A 19045-nucleotide genomic window follows, 5' to 3' on the forward strand; every position below is an offset into this window, starting at 1 on the left:
GGTACAATATCATTCCCCATTACTGATGGCCTAGCTAACATAGGTTGGCACTTGGTACCATGAACATTGTTCCTCTAATTAAGAAGAGCTGAGAGAAAGCCAACAGGACTTGGCTCTCCCAAACAGTTGGATGAATGCCTTTGCTGTCCCTAAGAGAGAAGTGAACTGACAACTAATGCCCTAGCTAAAGTCCTAAGATAAAGCAGCAGGTACTGAAATCATTTATTATTCTATCCACACTCCACCACATCATGGGATTATTTGCATAACTGTCACAGGTATACTCACTGATATTTGGCAAATTAAGGATCAAGGTCTGGCAGAAGCAGAGAGAGAGTTTCCAGCTCATAATCCTTTTTGAAAATTAAGCTACAAATTGAGGGTACTAACAAATTGTTGCTACTACTTTACATGTTGATCACAAGAAGTCTGGACAGAATTTCAAGAGTTTATCGTCTGAATACATGTTTAGGGACGAGGTTTTAACATCAGTAGAGGAAAATAGTAGCACATTTTGTCTATTACCAACTTACAACTGGAGGCTGAGCACAGACTACTCCCCACCCTCCTGTCTTCTGAAACACCAAAAAAAAATTGTTATATGAAGCACTCTCGTATCCTCATTCTATAGTAAATACTTATATGGTCCCCATCAGCAGCATATCTGAGCACCTAACAGTCTTTAATGTATTTGTCCTCACTACAGGTTCCCAAGTCCTAGGCAACTACCCTAACCACTGGACCATCCCACTTTTTTCCCCTCTTTTTTAAAAATAATTCACAAGCATTGGTGTGAGTTGTAACGCAGAACCATTTTTCTGTTTTGGATTTTCATTGAGCATAGTTATTAGTAGGTGCTTCATGAAAGCACCTCTGAGGATAGGACAAGAAGCAAAGGGCTTAAATTGCAGCAAAGGAGGTTCAGGTTGAACATTAGGAAAAATTTCCTCTCAGGGTAGTAAAGCACTGGAATAAATTGCCTAGAGAGGTTGTGGGATCTCCATCATCAGAGATTTTTTAAGAGCAGGTTAGACAAACACCTGTCAGGAATGGTCTAGAATAGATAATACTTAGTCCTGCCATGAGTGCAGGGAACTGGACTAGATGATTTCTCAAGGTCCCTTCCAGTCCTATGATTCTATGAAAGCAATAGTAACCATTTCCAACGTGCTGGTTCTGGACCAATCCTTTCATTATACCCTTGATGATCAGACTGATCCTTTATTAGCATCTAACTTCAGCAGAACAAAACCTTCAGGTAGGGTGACCAGACAGCAAGTGTGAAAAATCAGGACACTTTTTTTCAAGGGGGTGAGGGGACCGTATAGTTGTGTATATAAGACAAAGATCCTAATATCAGGACATCTGGTCACCCTACCTGAAGCACATATGATATTACTGCTCATAATTCAGATGTCTCCTATACTCAAATTACTATCCAATTAATGTTAATCACTTTATTGCCTGAATTGTAATACTGTTCTCTTCTGATCTATTGACAGAGGAAAGGTCACCATTATACCACTTCTGTCCAAATTTTCACTATTTCCCTGACGTAGAACAAGGTTTGGTGATGACAGCAGACTGATTTCCACCTCCTCCTCACACTATCAGAAAAGCAACCCCTTGTCAGAACTAATTCAACATGTGCCTTTAGATCCATAATGGAATAAGGCGTGACTCACTGAATACAAGTCAGTTTTTCCATCCCCTTGAATGTCCCTGGCAACACAGCTAACATGTCCATCTATTATCAAGATAGCAAAATGCCCACCTTGACTCTGGCTCCAACAATGACCCAAGGACAGGACCACAAATGGAACACTTTCATGGGGGCATTCTCCACATCCCCAGCCTAGCTCACCAGCAAACCAGCACACTCAGATCAATATCAACTCATTTGTATTACAGTAGTACCCAAAGGCCCCACTATTCTGGGCACTGTACATGCATTAAATGGGATAGATCAGCAATGTTGCTGAATCTACCAGCAACGCAGTATATCAAGCTCATCAATAAATACATTATTTTAATTTTCCTCACTACAAGAAAATCATTTAGGTACAATTCTATCAGATTGAAGAGAAAAGTTTTGCAAGAAGTTTTTTAGGCAAGAATTTTCTCCTGTATTAAATTAAAGTTGTATGAGAGGGGTAGCCGTGCTAGTCTGGATCTGTAAAAAGCGACAGAGCACTGTGTGGCACCTATAGAAATTTCTAGAAGCAAGTTTCTTCATGAGGTTGATGGATTTCCACTCCACACGGCTAAATGCAGCGCCTTGCATGGTGTCAAAGCACTGCATTTAGCCGTATGGAATGGAAATCCATCTGGAAATTTCCACCACATGCGTCTGATGAAGTGAGTATTCACCCACGAAAGCTTATGATCCAATACTTCTGTTAGTCTATAAGGTGCCACAGGACTCTTTGTTGCTAAATTAAAGATGATGTCCCAAAAGGGAAAAGAGACTCAAGTACTTGTTCTGCTTATGAGTTTTATTTACACAGGATTGTTACCAGTGGTCTTAAATGAAGGCTAGATCCCTTCTATTTACAATTTTATATACATGTTTGTACTTGAAAAGAAAGAAAACTGTACAACAGAACTCAAAAATAAAATACAAATAAATTGGATCCAATTAAAGTAGTGAATACACATAAGAAAAAATCTCAGACATTTTAACTTTAAATTGTATGTTATGAGTAGTATATTTAAATGTAGTTTTAAACCAGATAGCGACATAAAAAGTTTCACCACACTAATTCAAATTTTTAACCAGAACAAGTTATGCAGACTCTGCTTTTAACACTGAACAACTGAAAAAACCTCCCAAATTTAAAAGTATGTAATGATAAATCTGACTTCATTTCCACAAAGAGGGACCAATTACAAAAATCACAGGTAAGCAATTTATTTACATTAAATACTATCAAAAATGGACTCAAAGAGCAAGTGTTGCTAAGATCGAACCTTGTGTTTTACATATTTTAGAAACTAGGAAATATCTGCTTGTGTGACATGTACCATATGATCTTATTTCTCATACAATTAAAAGTATTGCCAAACAATATGCTTTTTGGATTTTTTAGTATTGCACACCATAAAAGAAAGTTTCAAAAACTATTCTGTCTGCATTTTTTTTCAGTATTTGTGTGTGGACTGAAATTTTTAGTATCAATGCTCCTGAAAACATACAGAGACTGTTGTCAGAAGATTGTTTTTAGTGTTTACCATCAAGCATAAGAGTGAACCATTTCTTTTATTAGTAATGGTTAAGCAAGATAAAAAACTGTTGTGGCAAATAACTGTTAAAAGGAAATTTAAGTGGATATTCCATGAAGTAAGCTGCACACCCAATACTTCAAAAAACAAATGACTGAAACCATCTGTTACCCATGCTAGCTAGATTAAGAACTGTAGCAGCAGTATACCTACCCATGCTACCATTATACTTTAATTTGCAGTGTACAAACACTTTTATAATACACTACAAATAATGGGCCTGATATTACCAGCATTTAAGTCAATTGGTCTTTTGCTGCCGATTTCATCTCTAGCAGGACTGGGCACAATATTTCCACGGCTCCTGAGTTAAATTTGCCTAAGCTGAAGAATGAAGCTACAATTTAAGTGAGCTAAATAAGACATACCCCAATGCTTTATATTATCTGGTACAAACTAACCTAAACAAACTAATTTGGTCCACGATATTTCTTACTGGCTAATTGTGGAGGTAATATTTGTACCAGAGTGTTTGGTTCAGATAGCAGTTCTTGGGCCTTATTTAATATTTAACATTTTCATCACTCTCCCAAAAAAGTGCCTTTGTGGTATTTGTAAAAAAATGTATGCCTAAATTTCTTTAAGTACCAACAAAAAGTTATTACAAATGTTTATTGCATTCAGCAGATTCTTTTTAAATATTAAATATTTATTACCCACTTCTCAGTTTCACAAGTTTTAGTATTTTGCTCTCTGTGAAAACAATTCTTTCCACAAAAAGCTACTTAATACTGGCAACAGGGTGAAGATTTCATAAATTTCCGCCACTGTATTCAGTCAAATACTGTCTCTCTTCATGTTTCTTAAGCTTTTCTCTATAGTGGTTTTCATGTAAAAATGATGTAATAATTCCTTTTTAATCAAGTGGTTTTCTACAATGTCAATAGACCTTTACATTATGGAGATTAGCTTTTCAGTGCTGGGCTATGGTTCTTGTCACCTTCTTTGTTGTCCTTCATTAGTGAGGCAAACACCTATAAATTAGTGTTAAAAAGGCAGGTTAAAATGACATGTAATATTAAAAAAGATTTTAAACCTAATCAACATTTATCATAACATAGGTTACCCTTATAAAGAGATCATAATACAGATGTTTTTCTCAACAAGGATTATTTACATTTATCATAAACCTGAGGATCCGATCCCTATGTTTCCCCTAATGTCTAATCTTTAGGCCAAGTGTTATAACTGCTAACCCACACAAGAAGAGTCTGACTGAAAGGGACCAGAAGCCAGATACCACTAATCCTTATTGGCCACAATCAAGGAATTTCCCTTTCCCCTCCATCCTAGGAAGTACTTCCACAGCTCCAGCTTCCTCCAGAAGCAAACAGCTGAGCTCAGACATTTCACATGGCAAAGCACTATCAAGTAGCCCAGATCACATGATGACTTCACTTAATAAACTACCATATGTATTTGGTTTATGGATGAGTTTTTTTAGTTTAAAAAAAAAAAAAAAAGGAAGCACCAGTGAAGCGGGTCAGCTTATGAACAGGCATAGAGGGAGAAGTGGGACACATCCCCTCTCCCAAACAGAGGGAGCAAGGAGAGGCAGCACAGCCAGCAGAGCCAGAAAGGAAGAGGCAGGGCCAGAGCCTCTCCACTTCTGGCCATGCTGCTCTCCCTCCAGCCTGTGAAGCAGCTGCAGTTCCGGGGCTGGCAGACTGCAGCTGTGCCACTCGGCCCTGCACCCCAGAGCAGGCTGTGGCCGCGCCGCTCGGCCCACTGGAGCATGCTACAGCCCTGCCACCTGGCCCAGCCCGCTAGAACATGCAGCTGCGCCGCCCAGTCTGGCCCACCAGATAAGGTGGGAAGGGATGGCATGGGGAGAATATGGGGGTCCTGGGCTGGGGTGTGAGGTCACGGGGGGGGTGGAGTCCCAGGGGTTATTCCCTGACCCCCAGCTTCTCCCCCCCAAAAAAAACATTTCCTCACCAGTTGCTGTCCTGGCCCGTCATGGTAAGCAGCTGGCACACCGGGACACTTTGTTTACCTCAAGTGTCCACAAGCAAGGAGGCAAACCTAAGTAAACAAACCATCTTGGCCCACCAGCTGCTTATCCTGGTGGCCCGAGAGCCAAAAAGTTTGCTGACCCCTGAATTATAGGGTCATCTTATGAATAGGTCATAAAAATTTTCCATTTTTACTTATCCATCGGGGGGGGGAGTGCATGTCAGCTTATAAACGAACTAGCTTATGATGGTACCTGTTCTTCACTGCTCAAGGGCACTGTGCAAAAGGGCCTGATATAGCAAAAATGTGTTTGGCATCTCTTTCATCCCGACCACGGGTTTTGTACTCTTGTAGTCTGATGTGGACTTCAGCAACAACAATGCAAACATTTGCTGAATATTGGATTTTAAATATTTTTCCTACAATTTCTAAAAAAAAAATTCTGGGCACATATAGAAAAACACGACCAGCTCCTGAGCTGCTAACGCCCACAAGAGATTCAAATGCCACAACAATTCAAAGCTGTACTAAACAGAAGCAAGATATTTTGCTGAAAAAGTGCCCTGTAAAATTCACTTTAAATCCTATATCTTAGTCAATTTTCCAGTTAGGACATATTTCATATAATTAATAAATTTAATGTTTTACAGTAAATTTGTTTTCTGGACTTATAACTCAACTATGGCATTTTCCCCTACTGTTTCTGCACTGGACTGGAAAGTTGGTCTTATACAGAGTCCTAAGGATGCCTGAACCTATTCATTTTAGGGCAACCATTTTATTATGGCTCTCTTCAAAGCTCCATGACCATGTAGCAGGCAAAAAACACAACTTCTCGTAACTCTTGTTCTTCAAGATGTGTTGTTCAGGTCCATTCCAATTAGGTATGCCTGCGCTGCATGCACTGCAGTCAGAAAGTTTTTCCCTTAGCAGTATCCATTGTGTCAACTCAGGCGCACCCTAGGGTCGCACCTTTATGGCACTGGATATAGGACCCTGCCAACCCCACCCCCAGTTCCTTCGTGCCAGCTGCTCTGACAGAAGGGTAGAAGGGTGGGAATTGGAATAGACATGAACAGTTATGAGAAGGTAGGTAATCTTTTTTTCTTCGAGAGCTTGTTCATGTCAGTTCCAATTAGGCGATTACTAAGTCCAAGTTTGGAGGCGGGATCGGCGCTCAGAGGTTTGCTGACTGTCACACCGCTCTACCAAAGACTGCATCATCTCTGGCCTAGTGGATGATAGTGTAATGTGAGGTAAAAGTGTGTATTGATGACCACATTGCCACTCTGCATATTTCCTGGATTGGAACATGCTCCAGGAATGCAGCTGATGAAGCCTGCACCTTCGTGGAGCATGCTGTAAGCGGAGGGGCAGGTACCTCTGTAAGGTTGTAGCATGCCCAGATGCAGGACATGATCCATAACGAAATCCCTTTCATTCAGTACACTACTATGGACAAACACCTGAATGGACTTCCGGAACGGTTTTGTCTGCTCAGCGTAAAAGGTTAATGCCTGTCGAACGTCCGCATGACATTTTTCCTCCCTGCTGCTGGAGAGCAGATTAGGGCAGAAACTGGGAGAAAGATGTCCTGGTTGACGTGAAACCGGGAGACAACCTTAGGAAGGAAAACTGGATGCAGCCTGGACTGAACTTTGTCCTTATAGAACACAGTGTAAGGGGGCTCTGATATTAAGGCTTTGAGCTCAGACCCTTCCTGGCTGACATGATTGCCACCAGAACCACCACCTTGTATGAGAGTACATGTTACCAGAGGTTCAAAAGATGGCCCCATTAGCCTGGAAAGGACCAGGTTGAAGTCTCATGCCTGTCAGATGTGCAGGTATAGCTGTCCAGCCCTTTCAGGAAAAGGCCAACCATGGGGTCGGCAAAGACCGACTGACCACCTGCACCTGGATGGAAGGCAGAAATGGCAGTCAAGTGAACCTTTATTAACGACCTGGACAACCCCTGCTGCTTGAAATGGAGAAGGTAGTCCAGTATGAGGGGTATGGACAGCGTTGTGCTGACCAGACTGAAAATCTCCTCTGCTTGGCCAGGTAGGTAGCCCTTGTGGAAGGTTTCCTACTGCCAAGGAGACTTGTCTGACCGGGTCTGAATAAACGAGCTCCATTGGGTTCAGCCACAGAGCTTCCACACTGTGAGGTGCAATGATTCAAGGTTCAGGTGCTGGAGACGGCCGTGATCCTGAGTTAGCAAGTCCAGGAAGAGCGGCGGCAAGGTGATTGGGGCTTCCACGGACATTTCCAGAAGAGAGACATGTACCAGTGCTGACAGGGCCAGGTTGGAGCTACCAATATCACTGAGGCCTCATCACTCTGAACTCTGAGGAGCACTTTGTGAACACGAGAAATGGGAGGGAATGCATTCAAGAGGTTTCCCTTCCAGGGAAAGAGAAAAGTGTCTGTGATAGAGCCTGAGCTGTGAATCAGGAAGGAGCAAAAATATTGGTACTTCCTGTTGCATCCTGTGGCAAACAAGTCTATCTGGGAAAAACCCCACTGTTGGAAGATAGAGACTGCAAAATCCAGGCACAAGGATAACTTGTGGCTGTGGAACGACCTGCTGAGATAATCCGCCAATCTGTTCTGTACTCCAGGGAGGTACAATGCTTCCAGGTGTACTGAGTGAGCTACGCAGAAGTCACACAGTTTGAGGGCTTCCCGGCACACAGGAGAGGAGCGTGCACCCCGTCTGTTTATATAAAATATCACTGTCGTGTTGTCTGTCATAACCAATACACATTTCCCATCCAGATGAACTCTGAAGGTCTGGCATGCTAGGTGGACCGCTCTCAACTCTCTGACATTGATATGGAGGGAGGGCTCCGTCTGTGACCAGAGATCTTGGGTCCTGAGGTCTCTCAGGTGCGCCCCACCTCCCACCCCAATGCAGACGTGATCATCACCAGCAAAAGGGATGGTTGAGGTCTGGCGAACGGGACCCCCGTGTTCACCACCTACGGGTTGAGCCACCACAGGATGAGTCGAGGACCAGATGAGGTAAAGTGACTATCTTGTCCAGACCATCCCCAGCTAGCCATGCCTAAAGAGGCCAGAGTCTGAGTCTAGCATGCTGTACGACATAGGTGCAAGTGGCCACATGTCCCAGAAGCTTCACACAATTCCTTGCTGTGGTGGTAAGAAACTGTCTGAGGTTTCAAATGATGTTGCCCAGGGACTGGAACTTCCATTCCAGGAGGTACACCCTGGCCTGTGTGGAGTCTAGTACCACCCCTATATACTCTATCCTCTGAAGTGGGGACAGAGTTGACTTTTGCATATTGAGAAGCCTAGTTTGTCAAAAGTTGCTCTTATGAAGCCGACTTGTGCCTCCACTTGCGTCCAGAGCGGCCCTTAATTAGCCAGTCGTTGAGGTATGGAAAAACCTATACTTGTTGTCTGCGCAAGAACACAACCATGACTGCCATGCACTTGGTAAACACTCGAGGAGCCACTGACAGGCCAAACAGGAGGACTGTGAACCAGTAGTGACTGTGGTTCACTACGAACCTGAGGTACCTCCTGGGAGATGGTGTGATCGCAATGTGAAAGTAAGTGTCCTTCAAATTGAGGGCAGCAAACCAGTCCCCTGGATCCAAGAAAAGGATAACGGAGGCCAAAAAACATGCAGCTCCTGAGGAACCTCTTCCACTGAGGGCTGCCTGAAGTGAGGCTTGGGCAACCAGCTTTCCTTCCTCCACTTGGGAGGAGAATTCTGCCCTAGAGTCCTCCAGCAACAACTCCATGAATTTGGCAGTTATAATTGCCAGGTGGTTAGAGATCCAGAGTTGTAGCCCCCCGAGTGGCATACACTTTCCTCCTGTTTTTTTGGGAAGGGGCCTGGTAGCCTTGGTTCACACTCATTTGCCACAGCTGCCACTAGGGAGTCCGGGGGCAAGTGGATATAGAGGTGCTCAAAACTCTTTCCTCTTTGCTGTTGGTAGTAAATAGGCTGGAGTCTGCCACAAGGTCTTAGTAGTCTCTTGTCTGGTCCCTATCAGAGGCAAGGTAAAATGGGAGGGACCAGAAAGGGCAGGGATGTCCATCATCAGGTCAGAGGACTCGACCCCCTCCTCAGCCTGGATGCCCTGCTGGAGCACCCTACTGTCCTCTAGGGCTGGGGCCGTTGATGTGCCCGCCACTGCCTTGTCAGGCGAGGACGACGACAAGACCCTAGGTGGGAGTGGGTCGTGCTTGCTACCCTCGACATCAAAGGGATCTCACTATGTGGCCGGTGCTATCAGTGCCGCAGCGAGCATGGCCGACATCCATGTCAGTACTGGAGGTATCGGTGCCAGCAGTACAGCGACTGTCTAGGAGGCTGAGGGCACATACGACGCCGACTCCACAGAAGCCAACCTAGAATAGGACCGGTGGCTCTGGCCCTGGTGGAAAGCCCAGGGGGTTCAAAAGAGTCATGGGGCTGCCAATGACCCAGACATGGTCCCAGCTGCAGGTGGTGTCCTTGTCTGTAGGACCTTAAACTCCTGCTCCTTCTGGACCTGATGCGGTAGGACTCCACTTCCGACTCAGAGGACTCTGTATAAGAAGACCATGCAGCAGTGGAAACTGTTGGTGCCAGAGAGCGGCGTCTAGGGCTTGGGGACCAATGTGGCTCCCATACCCATGTGCTCATCGACAACACCAGTCACTGGTGCCAAGGAGATGGCAACCAGGGCAGCATCAGCACCAGTTTGCCCCTGGACGGCACCAGGGGCCTCACGGGTGCTGCTGAGACTGACGCAGGCGTCCTGTCCCATCTTGGGGTGGGGGGAAAGGGGAGGTGATGCCATGAGGGCAATCAGGTCTTCAGCCAGTTCAAATGCCTCCAGCGTGGATGGCACCTGCAAGTCACGGTTCTCCCGAACCGGGCAGTGGAGGGGGTCTGGACTCAACTGGTCCCGGGGGGAGGGGCAGGAATCAACATGACTCTCGATGCAGAGGCCAAGCTCACGTGGCCTAACACAGGTCTCACAGTGGGCTCCTATAGCGCTGCTCTGGGCATGAGGGAGCATCCCCTTTCTGGTCTTCTCTTCTTGTGGAGGACTGGAGCAAGATAGGTGTTGCCCACCGCCCTGTGTGGAGCTCCTATGGGGCAACAACTGCCGGTGCCAAGAGTTTCAATTAGAGTCCTTTCTCGGTGCCGACTTATGTCCTAACTGTGCCAGGGCCCCACGCACCGGTGCCGAGGCTCTTGGCATTGGCCCCCCCATCAGGGTCCAAATGGGGGCACAAAGCAGCCTCTATCAGAAGCACCTTGAGGCGCTGCTCCCTCTCTTTTTGGGTGCTTGGGTGAAAACTCCTGCAGATCTTGCAGCACTCCTTGAGGTGGCCTCCCCCCAGACACTTCAGGCAAGAAATGTGAGGGGCACTTTTTGGCATATGCTTGCCACAGTCTATGCAGGGTTTAAACCCCAAGAATTGAGGAATGCCCTGGTACTGGAGAAAAAAAAGAGGGGAGGGGAAGAGTGCACCCCCAACTAAATCCTAACTAATACAACTATACACTATAGACAAACTATTTACACGAAGAAGTCAAGAAACTAAGGGAGTTGCACTTACAGAGCGAGAGCCACGAGCATTCCAGCCAACTGTCACTGGTGATAAGAAAGAACTGAGGGAGTGGTAGGTTGGCAGAGTCCTATATCCAGCACCATAAAGGTGCGACCCCAGGGGGCACCTGAGCCGATCCAACGGATACTGCTAGGGAGAAAAAAAAAAAAAAAAAACTTTCCAACTGCCATGCACACAGCACACACACCCCTAACTGTAATTGACATGAACAAGCACTCAAAGAAGAACTGTCATTCTTGCACTTATTTTCCAATGAAGGAAGTAGTAAGCCATCACTTCCATGAATGACACCGGATCGGCTCTTCAAATAGATAAGAAGGATGCACTTCACATGAAGAGACAGCAGTCCAAACATATGCTTTTAATACAGTTTTTTTTTTAAATAAAGAAACACCACATACAACAGATTTCCAGCAGAAAGTAGGATCTATAATGGGGGAATTACCCTACATGTTTTGAAATTATATAGGCCACTGCCCATTTTGAGAAATGTATATTATTAATAACTTCTAGTCACATTATTATTTTCGCTCACCTGGGCCCATTTTTTGTTACTATTCTGCATCTGAATAGCTGCAATGCAACTAAAAAGCTTTTCTGATGTGATGTCTTCAGGCAGTTTTGTTAGAAACTGTGCTATATGAATGAAGTCCATCTGTAGGAGGATATCTTCATATAATCGAAGGATTCCTAATCCTGTTCTAAACAAAAACTCTTCTCCGTCTCTACAAAAGACATCCCAGACTCGACAGGCCAGATCAAGTGGTAGTGACTTGCTGTAGAGTGTGAAGATCCTATAATGTACAAAAAGGTAACCGGTTAGTGCTATTGTTTTACTTCAGAAACATGATCGGATCCCATACCCCTCCCTTCTCTAGGTTACTGAAAGCTATCAAATGACAAATTAGCACTGACATGTTCAAAAGCTAAATGTTTTCTAGTTTTATCCTTTGTCAAATAGCTGCAATCTTAAAAGCTAGCAGAGTTTGATGGTCCCCTAGAATTTAAATTCCCAATCTGAGATTGTCTGCTATTTCCTTCCCATGCTACAGGGAATACTTCATTTGAGAGCCTTCCTTTTCCCATTCCTCACAGAGCAATTCAAATATTCCCCACCCATCGCAGTTCAAATGTCTCCAAAGAGACAATGTGGAGTAGGGATATACAACACTCTGAACAGTGCTTTTTCCTTGACTTTTGTTTTAGTTTAGGCTTCAGTGGCATTTTTATCCAGTTGACTGGAAAAGGCTTGAGGCATCATATGGATATGTCCAAAAACAAATTTTAGCTGTTCTGACAGGCAAAGATGACATTCAAACTTTAGGTTGATTAGCAGTTTCTGAACAATTTTAATTTTTTAAGGACAGATCAACATTTTGTTATTCTGAGGAAATGATGGCATGAAATTTATTCAGGTGACATTAGACATTGGCAACACATACAATTCATGACATACATTCAGGATCACTTCATTTCTAAATCCAGTTAGTTCTGGGATGAAGCAAAACAGCTCTTCAATGCACAACACCTCACAAAACACTTCAGAGTCGTAAAAGGAGAATATTGGAATCAATTAAAACTTGGGGAAACAATTAGGGGAAAACAAAGGTTTTTTTACATTTGTGTTAATATTGGTGGCAATCCAAACTACTTTGAAGATGTGTGGATGTAGCAAATTTTAAATTATTTTCTTGCCAATACATTTTAATATATTGGATATAATAGCACTACCAATTAATATGTCTTGTAGTTACCAATCACGGATCAACTCAATTAAAAAGTGTTTTTAAAATGTTATTCTGTTAAATGTATATATAAATATGTATTATGGTACTTTGCTCACATTTTTAAAAAGAGTACTAACTGTTTTCCATTCTTCCTTTATTTTTTTTCCTCTCCTCATTTTTAGTGTATTCCTCCAATTTGAACATTAAGTACTTTCACATGTTTGTTACTCCTAAGTCTACACTTTCACTTTAATTTATTTTTTTATTCTGCCTCTACCTTAGTTTTCCCTTCAGACTCTCCTCTTACTCTTTTATTCAGTATCTCTTTACTGCTCCCTCTACCACTACAACTGGACCAAAATGTCACTCCCTTGAGCCTCCTCTTCCTGCCCAGGTTACAACTAAGCATCTCAACTATGTGGTATTAGAGCAAGTTCAAAAGGCCTACTAAATTCTTTGAATGTTGTTTTCTATATGAACGTATGTGTTATTTCTACTTCCAGTTCATAAATGTATACTGATGCTGGAATTATGTACTCCTATCAGGGCTGCCATGGGATATGCAGCTGTGCAAAGTAATTCTCCAGGAGTTTGTGAGACCCAGAAAGTTTGGAGGTAGTTTTAGTCCCACACAAACTCATGACCTATACTGTACTTCTGCTGGGGGAAAAAATGATGCAAAATGGGGAAAAATCATAGGCAATTGCTAAATCAGGTTTGCTGTGACCAATAGCTTACCAGTCTATCAAGTATATGTCTGGAGTAAGACTATATGATTTGAAGTGAAGAAATAGTTTTGGGAGATTTTCTTCAAAGAATACTTCAAACGCTGCAAAATATTTCAGCATCTGTAGAGGGAAGTATCACAAAAATTGAAGATCTTCAAACCTTAAAACTCGTCCATAGTACAACAAATTCTGCTTTTTATTTCTCTCTAGAAATGTATGTCTTTAGGTAATTAATCACACTAGCTTGATTGTCTAATTCTAACCATCATTAGAAATTGTTTGCTATCCAAACGAATGAAGGATTAAAATGTTACTAATAGTAAGAATACCTTCTGAGTCAAAGAATAAAATCAAGGTCTAATACATTACAATTGGTTAGCATACCATGCTGTGATCCACACGAAAAAAGGCCAGCTGGCATGGCTTGTTTAGGAGGTTTGCAAAGGCAATGAAAGCATCTGCCTCTTCCAGATTGAGAATGAGTACTGCGGCAATGAAGGACATCCCTTGTACCTTCAATGGGGAAGTGCAATTAGCACACAAAGAATAAATAGCACAGTATCTTATATGTTTGTAAATGCAAATATTTATAATCTGCAATGTGTCATTAACCAATTACAAAAAATTTTGAGATGTATACAAGATAACATGGTTAAGTAAAGGCAAAATATTAAACCAGTAATTGCAAAATTCTTTACAACAAGTAGCTAAAAACAGCAATAACATGGCTCCAAGAAAATCATATTTATTATACAGAAGTAAGTTGGAGATGTTTGTCACTGAGGTTCCAGGAACATCTTGGGTGATCAAAGGTGCTCTGGGATTTGGAATGCCCCCTCTCTTTAGGAAAGGCAACAGGCTGGATGCAGAGCTCATTAGCTCAGCAAAGAGAGTTTGGTCCCAAATTCATTGCTCAGGTATGGAAAAACTGCCACAGGGAAATGAATCACATGGGAAAGGGTTCAGGCACAGCCAACTACATTGGAACAGAGAACACTCCAGTTACACGCTAACGTCAACTGGAACATTTCCATTAGCTAATGCCATTTGTTCTCATACCCCAAGCTCACACTCCCTAAGTGCATATATAGTTAGTTACATTTAAATTTTTACACCTCCTCTGCTGCCTGGGAATCTAGGAGCAGAGAAGTCAAAGTGCCTATCTATTTCTCCCACTATTTCTACCTACTGACATGTTTCACCTCCATCTCATCTAGATGACAACAGTGTTTGGGAACTTTTAAAAAAAGAGCATTGTAACAGCAACAATCTACTTTCTTTACAGAACTTCCCTACCTGTAATAGGGACCATAACATCAAGTAGGTTTTCAGAGAGATATGCATCATATGCTCATTTAAGATGGGAACTACTTTTAAAACTGCTGGTAGCACAGCACAATAAAAGTTCAGAGAATTAGAAGCTTTGATATACTGTAACTTAAATATCTGCACTATGAAAAATATATCAGTGCATAGAGCAAATACTTACATATCCCACATCAGGTCTGTAACACGTATATGCTCCTAAGACACTATGCAAGAGATCATGATATGGACCTCCCTTGGGGAGAGAAAAAAAAATGTGAATTCATACTGAAAAAGGTACAGAGAAGGGCTACTAGGTTTTCCATTCCTCAGATTATCCTATCTTATGAAAGGAGACTCAAAGAGCTTGGCTTGTTTACCTTAACCAAAAGAAGGCTGAGGGGAGATATGATTGTTCTTTATAAATATATCAGAGGGATAAATATTGGGGGGGGGGGGGGGGAAGAGGAATTATTTAAGCTTAGTACCAATGTGGACACAAGAACAAATGGACATAAACTGGAGACTAGGAAGTTTAGACTTGAAATTAGATGAAGGTTTCTAACCATTAGAGGAGTGAAGTTCTGGAACAGCCTTCCAAGGGGAGTAGTGGGGGAAAAGACAAATTTGGTTTCAAGACTAAGCTTGATAAGTTTATGGAGGGATGGTATGATAGGATAGCCTAATTTTGGCAATTAATTTGTCTTTGATTATTAGCAGGTAAATATGCCCAGTGGTCTGTGATGGGATGTTAGATGGAGCGGGATCTGAGTTACTACAGAGAATTCTTTCCTGGGTGCTAGCTGGTGAGTCTGGCCCACATGCTCAGGGTTTAACTGATCGCCATATTTGGGGTCGGGAAGGAATTTTCCTCCAGGGCAGGTTGGCAGATTCCCTGGAGGTTTTTCGCCTTCCTCTGCAGCATGGGGCACAGGTCACTTGATGGAGGATTCTCTGCATCTTGGAGGTCTTTAAACCACAATTTGAGGACTTCAATAACTCAGACATAGGCTAGGGGTTTGTTACAGGAGTGGGTGTGTGAGATTTTGTGGCCTGCATTGTGCGGGAGGTCAGACTAGATGATCATAAGGGTCCCTTCTGACCTTAAGTCTATGAGTACTTCTGTAAAGCTTTCCTCAACCAAGGTAACTAAACCAATTAAATCAATTATTATTTTAAGACTCAAAGGCGAGACCCTAAATTACTATGCTATTTGTTACCACTGAATCCCCAACTTCACCATACACACTAATTTTGCTTCAGGATCTACAATTATAAAAAGCAATTCTTAATATAGTGTTACTGTCAAGAATACCATCACTGCCACATTTAAAAACAAAACAACACAACACACACATATATGGGGTCCTGCGTTCAATGGCTATAAAATCTCATCTCAACTTTGCAGTTATTTTGAATGGACACACATAGTGAAAATACACTTCATTCAAGTGACACCACAAGCTCTTCAACTCTTGACACAGTACAAATGTGAATTCACAAAGCTATGGCCTCTTCATGAAATAGATTTTAAAATCTCTCACCTTCTGAAAAATATAGAAGGACGGAAATGTGCGTGATATATCCAGCTTAATTAGTTCCAGGCTGGCCTCACGGTCAGCAACAGACACACCTGCATCTGCAAGTAAACAAAAAAAAAGTCATTTACAAAAATGGATAAAATACACAGCTACTTCTATAGACACGTCTTTATGAGTCAATATGAAGTCACACGTGCATATACAGAAAGAATTTCAGGAAATTGTCAGTGTCTAAAACAGAAGAAAGAAAGAATTAATTCTTGTTCTCTCTCTAAATGTACTTCCTCCACAAAGCCATACTGTAAGAGCTGCATACCTAGGTACATATTCAGAGAACTTTTTCGAAGGAGCGGCTACTTAGCTTACAACAATTGGAGTTCTTTTAGATGCCTTTGTCCACATGGATCTCGCTGAAAGTGAATGTGCACCCTGTGCATGCAAACCTAGACTATTTTAGCCTGCAATGTCTGTTGGAGGCTGAGCATGCCTCCTTGCACACGCTAACTTTCCCTCACCTACAAGACAGGAACCCCTCTAAGGCATGCTACAGACATTGTAGAGTGCACCCTAACTGTAGAGGGATGGAAATGCTTATTCATAGCATACAAGATCTTAATACTATCAGTTCCATTAAAATCAGGCCAACTGGTGCTGCAGGTAGAGAAAGCTCTTTGCCACTGGTCTCTCAGATCACAGCCTCACCTCTGTGTCCAGAAACTACACAAGTATCAGATGGGGGGCGTGGGGGGAAATAATCAGGCTTTTCTTGTTTCTCCAATTTCTCTCCAAAAACACCCAGTAGGTTTCTGCCCACTGATACCTGGAACATTCCTGATTTTTTTTTAATTGAGCAGGTCAACAGAAGATAAAAGAAAATAAGATTCATTACAATAAGTTCTTGCTGCCTTGATCCCCTCCTGCTGCCCCTGGACCTCCCTACCACCCAATTGCAACCTCCATGTTTAATTATGCCTCTTAACTGCCAACTTCTGTTCAAAATCAGTTCTAGGGTCATATGGCTAGAGTCATACAACTCCTATAGTGAGGCTCTGGAAGCAATGTCATGAAGGAGAATCAGAGTTAACAGCCAGTTTACTAATCCAGAATTGTCACTCTAGTAATTCAAGAATTGCCAACTAATTTTCAATTGGTTAGCAGCAACCACTAAGAACCGATTTAGCATCAAGATACCACACAGCAAACTGCTTAAAGACAGGTTTCGGGAACTGCCCTGCTGTGAAAACTCCTGTTTTAAAATCAATCAAGTAGAATGGAAAATATTAATTTCTGTAACTAACTCCAAGTTGGCTCTTACCAGTTTTGTTTTTTTTAATCTTACTTGACTACAAAAAAGTCATGTCATGAAATCTCATTTTCTCTTATTAAATGTGTATAAAATTCAGAGTAATAAACACTTTCATTTCCATTAATAAATGCTCGTCAGTAAAATAAATACTATAACAGCCAGTAGGCAGTAGCTGTATCTGTCAACATTTAAAAGCTAGAAAGTTATCTGAGGAGAAAAATAGAGAAAACTTGAAAACACATGGGATTAGAAAAGCTTTTGGAAAGATGTGAAAAAAGAAGAATATTTTGCTAAAAGAATTAAAGGCCAATCTAAATACATAAAGTAAAATCTCTGGTATTTTCTGGACTTCTCTACATAATCATCAACTAACATCTTCCTGCTCTTGAAAACATAGGGGAAAAAAAATAAACAAACATACTTCAAGTCCATTTGGTTTGTACTTCCTTTGGAAATTTATAAGAAAAGTAACATAAATGCAATATGAATACGTTAAACCAGAGCTAGAGCCCCATTTTTCCTTTTTAAGGGTGTCAAAATAAGCAAATCATTCTACTTGAAAGGTGATACTACAATAATAATAATAATTAAAATTAAAATCAAACTGGTGGTGGTAATACAGTGCAAAAGTAAAAAGGATATTAAAGTCACTTAAACATGTATGCCAAAGATAATTAAGCTTAGTGTCATGCTCATATATACAAAGATTTTTAAAAACAGTTTGTCTCAGATTAGTCACAGATGTGGACTGAGGAAAGCCTGAGTAATTTACTGGCAAAGAAACTTTGGATGGTGTAAGCAGAAATGTGGACAAAAATATTTTTCACTTTCACATGATTATTTTTTCAAAACATAGCAGCTCAAAAATATAGCAAAGTGATTGTTATGGCAGTAAACATTTTATTAACCTCTACAAAAATAGTACCCCTACTTAAAAGTACAACAACAAAACAAAAAAATAATTAAATGAAATGACATTTTAGAGGAAAAATCTCAGTAGTAGCGGCACAATAAATTAATACTTATGACAAAGATTTTTCAACAATAAAAGTAAGCCATCCCCACAATATGCAACTGAAGAAATTGGGGACAAAACTGAAAAATGCAGAGGGATTTAAAATCCACAGATGCATGTATATAAACAAATGTTAATATCCCCATTTCATAGATATGAGAGGGGCAAGAGGGTCTTGCAGTTAGGAACCAGACTGGGACAAAGACCTCAGGCAAATCACAATCTTCTCATCTTTGTTTCCCCATCTGTAAAATGGTTGCCAATACTTTCCTGTCTCACGGCTGTTCATTTATGTTTGTGAGGCATTTAGATACTAAGATAATGAGAATCACACAAGCATGGCTAGGAATGGCAGAGATTATACTAGAATTTAGGATCTTCTGGCTCTTTTTGTGCTTGATCTGTTAGACTTCTGGAAAGACATGATGTTACTGATCCTGGATTTTCAAAGACTCAAAGGAAAAACATTCACTTAAAAATTAATTTTGACATTAAGAAACTGCTCCCGCCAACAATATGTCTTTTTGCAGGCACCTCTCTTAGCATGGGGAGCGCTAGAGCGTATCCACTCTGTGACTTGCTACA

General features: G+C 41.7%; 1 protein-coding gene across 3 annotated transcripts in view; it reads right to left on the minus strand.

Annotated features, from left to right (window-relative positions):
• Positions 1 to 2483: 2483 nt before the first annotated feature.
• The window catches only part of TBC1D12 (TBC1 domain family member 12), an 85564-nt gene continuing 69002 nt past the window's right edge, over positions 2484 to 19045 (minus strand). For all 3 annotated transcript variants that reach the window (XM_030569706.1, XM_030569707.1, XM_030569708.1), the window contains 6 exons: positions 16143 to 16237; positions 14783 to 14854; positions 13678 to 13806; positions 13304 to 13413; positions 11374 to 11632; positions 2484 to 4256 (listed from right to left, as the gene is read on the minus strand). In XM_030569706.1, the coding sequence (XP_030425566.1) occupies positions 4188 to 4256; positions 11374 to 11632; positions 13304 to 13413; positions 13678 to 13806; positions 14783 to 14854; positions 16143 to 16237 (734 nt within the window). In that variant the 3' untranslated portion in view covers positions 2484 to 4187. The remainder of the gene's footprint in view (positions 4257 to 11373; positions 11633 to 13303; positions 13414 to 13677; positions 13807 to 14782; positions 14855 to 16142; positions 16238 to 19045) is intronic.

The sequence above is a fragment of the Gopherus evgoodei genome, chromosome 7 (genome assembly GCF_007399415.2).
Source record: "Gopherus evgoodei ecotype Sinaloan lineage chromosome 7, rGopEvg1_v1.p, whole genome shotgun sequence".
NCBI lineage: Eukaryota > Metazoa > Chordata > Testudines > Testudinidae > Gopherus > Gopherus evgoodei.